Genomic DNA, 9,318 nt, shown 5'->3' on the forward strand with positions numbered 1-9,318 from the left:
CTTGTCATGCCACGTAGACTCTCTGTTTTGCATTTCAATCTCACTCAGACAATAATCTTACAGGAAGTGACGCACGTTATAGGAAATTGCCAAAAATCTTGTCACAAAACTTCCACCATAATCAAGCCAAGTAACAACCTCTGTACCTTGCCATACGTTCTCGTAGCCACTGGCCTTCCCACAGGAGGCTGGGCTGGTGCTGGTCGTGTAGAGAAAAGCTGTAAGTAGAATCAAAGACATATTTCACATATATGAATTTCTTTGATAATGCATAAATATGTAAATAGTCAGTGAATGTTTGGAAAAGATAACGAAGGCCACATTCGTTCACACCCAGTCTCTAGCTGCAATGTATAATGCACCGAAACCACAGTTCCCTTTCCACATCCAGGTCCCATAAAACATTCCATGGCTTGCCTAAGAACGCTTCACATGCTCTGGATCAATCCATTGACAGCACGTCGAACCCGGTATACCACATTCTTCCAATTCACTCTTTTCCTCTCATACCTTTCACCCTCCTGCATGTTCAGGCCTCGATCGCTCAAAATCTTTTTCACTCCATCTTTCCACCACCAATTTGGTCTCCCTCTTCTCGTTCCCTCCACCTCTGACACATATATCCTCTTTCTCAATCTTTCCTCACTCATTCTCTCCATGTGTCCAAACCATTTCAAAACACCCTCTTCTGCTCTCTCAACCACATTCTTTTTATCAACACATATCTCTCTTACCCTTTCATTACTTACTCGATCAAACCACATCATACCACGTATTGTCCTCAAACATCTCATGTCCAACACATCCACACTCTCCCGCACTACTCTATCTATAGCCCACGCCTCGCAGCCATATAACATTGTTGGAACCACTATTCCTTTAAACATAGCCATTTTTGCTTTCCGAGATCATGTTCTGATTTCCACACATTTCTTAACGCTCCTAGAACTTTCACCCCCTCCCCCACCACGTGACTCACTTCCGCTTCCATGAATCCATCCGCTGCCAAATCCCACTCCATTCAAACTTACCTCCCAAATGAATTGTCACTCAACCCTACTGAACATAATAACCTTGCTCTTATTCACATTTACTCTCAGCTTTCTTCTGTCAATCACTTTGTCAAACTTAGTCACCAGCTTCAGTAGTTTCTCATCCGAATCAGCCACCAGCGCTGTATCATCAGCGAACAACAACTAACTCACTTCCCAGGCCCTCTCATCCACAACAGACTGCATACTTGCCCCTCTCTCCAAAACTCTCCCATTTACCTCCCTAACAACCCCATCCATAAACAAATTAAACAACCATGGAGACATCACGCACCCCTGCCGCAAACCGACATTCACTGAGAACCAGTCATTTTCCTCTCTTCCTACTCGTAAACATGCCTCCATCCTCGATAAAAACTTTTCACTGCATCTGACAACTTGCCTCCCATACCATATATTCTTAGAAACTTCCACAGAGCATATCTATCAACTCCATCTTATGCCTTCTCCAAATAAATAGATGCTACATAAAAATCCATTAGCTTTTCTAAGTAATTTTCACATACATTCTTCAAAGCAAACACCTGATCCACACATCCTCTACCACTTCTGAAACCACACTGTTCTTCCCCAATCTGATGCTCTGTACATGCCTTCACCCTCTCTATCAATACCCTCCCATACAATTTCCCAGGAATACTCAACAAACTTATACCTCTGTAATTTAAGCACTCACCCTTATCCCCTTTCCCTTTATACAATGGAACTATGCATGCATCCCGCCAATCCTCAGGCACCTCACCATGAGTTATACATATATTAAATAACTTTACCAACCAGTCAACAACTCAGTCACCCCCTTTTTTTAATAAATTCCACTGCAATACCATCCAAACCCGCTGCCTTGCCAGGTATCATGTTCTGCAAAGCATTTACTACCTCTTCTCTATTTACCAAACCATTCTCTCTCTCTCTCTCTACACACACACACACACACACGCACACACACACACATATATATATATAAATATATATATATATATATATATATATATATATATATATATATATATATATATATATATATATATATATATATATATATATATATTTTTTTTTTTTTTTTTTTTTTTTTTCGCTGTCTCCCGCGTTTGCGAGGTAGCGCAAGGAAACAGACGAAACAAATGGCCCAACCCACCCCCATACACATGTATATACATACGTCCACACACGCAAATATACATACCTACACAGCTTTCCATGGTTTACCCCAGTCTCTTCACATGTCCTGATTCAATCCACTGACAGCACGTCAACCCCGGTATACCACATCGCTCCAATTCACTCTATTCCTTGCCCTCCTTTCACCCTCCTGCATGTTCAGGCCCCGATCACACAAAATCTTTTTCACTCCATCTTTCCATCTCCAATTTGGTCTCCCTCTTCTCCTCGTTCCCTCCACCTCCGACACATATATTCTCTTGGTCAATCTTTCCTCACTCATTCTCTCCATGTGCCCGAACCATTTCAAAACACCCTCTTCTGCTTTCTCAACCACGCTCTTTTTATTTCCACACATCTCTCTTACCCTTACGTTACTTACTCGATCAAACCACCTCACACCACACATTGTCCTCAAACATCTCATTTCCAGCACATCCATCCTCCTGCGCACAACTCTATCCATAGCCCACGCCTCGCAACCATACAACATTGTTGGAACCACTATTCCTTCAAACATACCCATATATATATATATATATATATATATATATATATATATATATATATATATATATATATATATATATATATATATATATATAACATTAAAATCTTTTTCAGTCACATTCAACAGAAAGTTCCCTCATATGTACATGCAGTATTTCCTATATACGATTATATGCTTTCGGATAAAACCTTCGAGACTTTCCTTCATTAGAAGGACAGTTAAGTAATGAATCAAAAGTAACTTGGAGAGGTTTGGGAATTTACCTTCTTTTCATGTTTTTGGCTCTCCAAGTGTTTCCTGAGAAAGGCTCTGGACGTGAGGCTCTGGTCACACACATTACATCTATAGGTCCCTTTCATATCATCCTCCAGTGTAGCTAGACCCACCTGAAGGGCCCTCGTTACGTCGTCAACTGGTTGGCCACCTGTAGCTCCTACCTGTACGGGATGACACAGTCATCATTACCAAGATAGCAGGAGGCAATTGCTGACTACATGTGCACTGTTGTCCAACTACAGAACCAGATGGTGGTTATATAAGTTAATACATCGGTCCATACTGAATTTAACTTTAGCATACATTATAATTCCCTTGTCATGCCACGTAGCATCTCTGTTTTACATTTAAATCTCACTCAGACAATAATCTTACAGGGAGTGACGCACGTTATAGGAAATTGCCAAAAATCTTGTCACAAAACTTCCACCATAATCAAGCCAAGTAACAACCTCTGTACCTTGCCATACGTTCTCGTAGCCACTGGCGTTCCCACAGGAGGCTGGGCTGGGGCTGGTCGTGTAGAGAAAAGCTGTAAGTAGAATTAAAGACATATTTCACATATGTGAATTTCTTTGATAATGCATAAATATGTAAATAGTCAGTAAATGTTTGGAAAAGATAACAAAGGCCACATTCGTTCACACCCAGTCTCTAGCTGCAATGTTTAATGCACCGAAACCACAGTTCCCTTTCCACATCCAGGTCCCACAAAACATTCCATGGCATGCCTAAGAACGCTTCACATGCTCTGGATCAATCCATTGACAGCACGTCGAACCCGGTATACCACATTCTTCCAATTCACTCTTTTCCTCTCATACCTTTCACCCTCCTGCATGTTCAGGCCTCGATCGCTCAAAATCTTTTTCACTCCATCTTTCCACCACCAATTTGGTCTCCCTCTTCTCGTTCCCTCTACCTCTGACACATATATCCTCTTTGTCAATCTTTCCTCACTCATTCTCTCCATGTGTCCAAACCATATCAAAACACCCTCTTCTGCTCTCTCAACCACATTCTTTTTATCAACACATATCTCTCTTACCCTTTCATTACTTACTCGATCAAACAACATCACACCACGTATTGTCCTCAAACATCTCATTCCCAACATACCCACACTCTCCCGCACTACTCTATCTATAGCCCACGCCTCGCAGCCATATAACATTGTTGGAACCACTATTCCTTTAAACATAGCCATTTTTGCTTTCCGAGATAATGTTCTGATTTCCACACATTTCTTAACGCTCCTAGAACTTTCGCCCCCTCCCCCACCCCGTGACTCACTTCCGCTTCCATTATTCCATCCGCTGCCAAATCCCACTCCATTCAAACTTACCTCCCAAATGACTTGTCACTCAACCCTACTGAACATAATAACCTTGCTCTTATTCACATTTACTCTCAGCTTTCTTCTGTATATCAGTTTGTCAAACTTAGTCACCAGCTTCAGTAGTTTCTCATCCGAATCAGCCACCAGAGCTGCATCATCAGCGAACAACAACTAACTCAATTCCCAGGCCCGCTCATCCACAACAGACTGCATACATGCCCCCCTCTCTAAAACTCTTCCATTTACCTCCCTAACAACCCCATCCATAAACAAATTAAACAACCATGGAGACATCACGCACCCCTGCCGCAAACCGACATTCACTGAGAACCAGTCATTTTCCTCTCTTCCTACTCGTAAACATGCCTCCATCCTCGATAAAAACTTTTCACTGCTTCTAACAATTTGCCTCCCATACCATATATTCTTAGAAACTTCCACAGAGCATATCTATCAACTCCATCTTATGCCTTCTCCAAATAAATAGATGCTACATAAAAATCCATTCGCTTTTCTAAGTAATTTTCACATACATTCTTCAAAGGAAACACCTGATCCACACATCCTCTACCACTTCTGAAACCACACTGTTCTTCCCCAATCTGGTGCTCTGTACATGCCTTCACCCTCTCTATCAATACCCTCCCATTCAATTTCCCAGGAATACTCAACAAACTTATATCTCTGTAATTTAAGCACTCACTCTTATCCCCTTTGCCTTTGTACAATGGAACTATGCATGCATCCCGCTAATCCTCAGGCACCTCACCATGAGTTATACATACATTAAATAACTTTACCAACCAGTCAACAACTCAATCACCCCCTTTTTTTAATAAATTCCACTGCAATACCATGCAAACCCGCTGCCTTGCCAGGTATCATGTTCTGCAAAGCATTTACTACCTCTTCTCTATTAACCAAACCATTCTCTCTTTCTCTACACACACGCACATATATATATATATATATATATATATATATATATATATATATATATATAACATTAAAATCTTTTTCAGTCATATTCAACAGAAAGTTCTCTTATATCTACATGCAGTATTTCCTATATACGATTTCCTATATACGATTGCTTTCGGATAAAACCTTCGAGACTTTGCTTCATTAGAAGGACAGTTAAGTAATAAATCAAAAGTAACTTGGAGAGGTTTGGGAATTTACCTTCTTTTCATGTTTTTGGCTCTCCAAGTGTTTCCTGAGAAAGACTCTGGACGTGAGGCTCTGGTCACACACATTACATCTATAGGTTCCTTTCATATCATCCTCCAGTGTAGCTAGACCCACCTGAAGGGCCTTCGTTACCTCGTCACCTGGTTGGCCACCTGTAACACCTACCTGTACGGGATAAGACAGTCATCATTACCAAGATAGCAGGAGGCAATTGCTGACTACATGTGCACTGTTGTCCAACTACAGAACCAGATAGTGGTTATATGAGTTAATACATCGGTCCATACTGAATGTAACTTTAGCATACATTATAATTCCCTTGTCACGCCACGTAGACTCTCTGTTTTACATTTCAATCTCACTCAGACAATAATCTTACAGGAAGTGACGCACGTTTGAGGAAATTGCCAAAAATCTTGTCACAAAACTTCCACCATAATCAAGCTAAGTAACAACCACTGTACCTTCCCATATGTTCTCGTAGCCACTGGCCTTCCCACAGGAGGCTGGGCTGGGGCTGGTCGTGTAGAGAAAAGCTGTAAGTGGAATTAAAGACATATTTCACATATATGAATTTCTTTGATAATGCATAAATATGTAAATAGTCAGTGTATGTTTGGAAAAGATAACAAAGGCCACATTCGTTCACGCCCAGTCTCTAGCTGCAATGTATAATGCACCGAAACCACAGTTCCCTTTCCACATCCAGGTCCCACAAAACATTCCATGGCTTGCCCAAGAACGCTTCACATGCTCTGGTTCAATCCATTGACAATACGTCGAACCCGGTATACGACATTCTTCCAATTCACTCCATTCCTTGCACACCTCTCACTCTCCTGCATGTTCAGGCCCCGATCGCTCAAAATCTTTTTCACTCCATCTCTCCACCACCAATTTGGTTTCCCTCTTTTCGTTCATTCTACCGCTGACACATATATCCTCTTTGTCAATCTTTCCTCACTCATTCTCTCCATGTAACCAAACCATTTCAAAACACCCTCTTCTGCTTTCTCAACCACACTCTTTGTATTAACAAATATCTCTCTTACCCTTTCATTACTTACTCGATCAAACCACATCACACCACGTATTGTCCTCAAACATCTCATTTCAAACACATCCACACTCTCCCGCACTACTCTACCTATAGCCCACGCCTCGCAGCCATATAACATTGTTGGAACCACTATTCCTTCAAATATAGCCATTTTTGCTTTCCGAGATAATGTTCTGATTTCCACACACTTCTCAACGGTAATAGAACCTTCGCTTCCATGATTCCATCCGCTGCCAAATCCCACTCCATTCAAACTTACCTCCCAACTGACTTGTCACTCAACCCTACTGAACAAAATAACCTTGCTCTTATTTACGTTTACTCTCAGCTTTCTTCTTTCACACACTTTACCAAACTCAGTCAACAGCTTCTGCACTTTCTCACCCAAATCAGCTACCAGCGCTGTATCATCAGCCAACAACAACTGACTCACCTCCCAAGCCCTCTCATCCACAACAGACTGCATACTTGCACCTCTCTCCAAAACTCTTGCATTCACCTCCCTAACAACCCAATCCATAAACAAATTAAACAACCATGGAGACATCACGCACCCCTGCCGCAAACTGACATTCACTGAGAACCAATCACTTTCCTCTCTTCGTACTGGTACATATGCCTTACATCCTCGATAAAGACTTTTCACTGCTTCTAACAACTTCCCTCCCATACCATATATTCTTAATACCTTCGACAGAGCATCTCTATCAACTCTATCATATGCCTTCTCCAGATCCATAAATGCTTCATACAAATCCATTTGCAATTCTATTTCTATATATATATATATATATATATATATATATATATATATATATATATATATATATATATATATATATATATATATATATATATATATATATATATATATATGCAACTACATGTTATTTAATGTATGTATGATTCATGGTGAGGTGCCTGAGGATTGGTGGAATGCTTGCATAGTGCCACTGTACAAAGGCAAAGGGGATAAGAGTGAGTGCTCAAATTACAGAGGTATAAGTTTGTTGAGTATTCCTGGTGAATTATATGGGAGGGTATTGATTGAGAGGGTGAAGGCATGTAGAGAGCGTCATACTGGGGAAGAGCATTGTGGTTTCAGAAGTGGTAGAGGATGTGTAGATCAGGTGTTTGCTTTGAAGAATGTATGCGAAAAATACTTAGAAAAACAAATGGATTTGTATGTAGCATTTATGGATCTGGAGAAGGCATATGATAGAGTTGATAGAGATGCTCTGTGGAAGGTATTATGAATATATGGTGTGCGAGGAAAGTTGTTAGAAGCAGTGAAAAGTTTTTATCGAGGATGTAAGGCAAGTGTTCGTGTAGGAAGAGAGGAAAGTGATTGGTTCTCAGTGAATGTAGGTTTGCGGCAGGGGTGTGTGATGTCTCCATGGTTGTTTAATTTGTTTATGGATGGGGTTGTTAGGGAGGTGAATGCAAGAGTTTTGGAAAGAGGGGCAAGTATGCAGTCTTTTGGGGATGAGAGAACTTGGGAAGTGAGTCAGTTGTTGTTCGCTGATGATACAGCGCTGGTGGCTGATTCATGTGAGAAACTGCAGAAGCTGGTGACTGATTTTGGTAAAGTGTGTGAAAGAAGAAAGTTAAGAGTAAATGTGAATAAGAGCAAGGTTATTAGCTACAGTAGGGTTGAGGGTCAAGTCAATTGGGAGGTAAGTTTGAATGGAGATAAGCAGGAGGAAGTGAAGTGTTTTAGATATCTGGGAGTGGATCTGGCAGCGGATGGAACCATGGAAGCGGAAGTGAATCATAGGGTGGGGGTGGGGGCGAAAATTCTGGGAGCCTTGAAGAATGTTTGGAAGTCGAGAACATTATCTCGGAAAGCAAAAATGGGTATGTTTGAAGGAAAAGTGGTTCCAACAATGTTGTATGGTTGCGAGGCGTGGGCTATGGATAGAGTTGTGCGCAGGAGGGTGGATGTGCTGGAAATGAGATGTTTGAGGACAATATGTGGTGTGAGGTGGTTTGATCGAGTAAGTAATGTAAGGGTGAGAGAGATGTGTGGAAATAAAAAGAGTGTGGTTGAGAGAGCAGAAGAGGGTGTTTTGAAATGGTTTGTTCACATGGAGAGTATGAGTGGGGAAAGATTGACCAAGAGGATTTATGTGTCAGAGGTGGAGGGAACGAGGAGAAGTGGAAGACCAAATTGGATGTGGAAAGATGGAGTGAAAAAGATTTTGAGTGATCGGGGCCTGAACATGCAGGAGGGTGAAAGGCGTGCAAGGAATAGAGTGAATTGGAACGATGTGGTATACCGGGGTCGACGTGCTGTCAATGGATTGAACCAGGGCATGTGAAGCGTCTGGGGTAAACCATGCAAAGTGTGTGGGGCCTCGATGTGGAAAGGGAGCTGTGGTTTCGGTGCATTATTACATGACAGCTAGAGACTGAGTGTGAACGAATGGGGCCTTTGGTGTTTTTTGTAGCGCTACCTCGCACACATGAGGGGGGAGGGGGTTGTTATTCCATGTGTGGCGAGGTGGCGATAGGAACAAATAAAGGCAGACAGTATGAATTATGCACATGTGTATATATGTATATGTCTGTGTGTATATATATATATGTGTACATTGAGATGTATAGGTATGTACATTGTGCATGGGTGGACAGGTATGTACATACATGCGTATGTGGGCGTGTTGGGCCATTCTTTCGCCTGTTTCTTTGCGCTACCTCGCTAACGCGGGAGACAGCGACAAAGCAA

The 9,318-nt window shown here is 41.5% G+C and overlaps 1 protein-coding gene across 14 annotated transcripts in view; it reads right to left on the reverse strand.

The window, feature by feature from the left end:
- The window catches only part of LOC139747210 (uncharacterized), a 54,328-nt gene that overhangs the window by 15,441 nt on the left and 29,569 nt on the right, over nt 1-9,318 (reverse strand). For 13 of the 14 annotated variants that reach the window (XM_071659238.1, XM_071659237.1, XM_071659241.1 and 10 more), the window contains 5 exons: nt 5,995-6,066; nt 5,522-5,695; nt 3,461-3,532; nt 2,988-3,161; nt 147-218 (listed from right to left, as the gene is read on the reverse strand). In XM_071659238.1, coding sequence (XP_071515339.1) covers nt 147-218; nt 2,988-3,161; nt 3,461-3,532; nt 5,522-5,695; nt 5,995-6,066 — 564 coding nt within the window. The remainder of the gene's footprint in view (nt 1-146; nt 219-2,987; nt 3,162-3,460; nt 3,533-5,521; nt 5,696-5,994; nt 6,067-9,318) is intronic. The other variant, XM_071659236.1, reaches the window with a different exon arrangement.

The sequence above is a fragment of the Panulirus ornatus genome, chromosome 67, assembly GCF_036320965.1.
Source record: "Panulirus ornatus isolate Po-2019 chromosome 67, ASM3632096v1, whole genome shotgun sequence".
Taxonomy (NCBI): domain Eukaryota; kingdom Metazoa; phylum Arthropoda; class Malacostraca; order Decapoda; family Palinuridae; genus Panulirus; species Panulirus ornatus.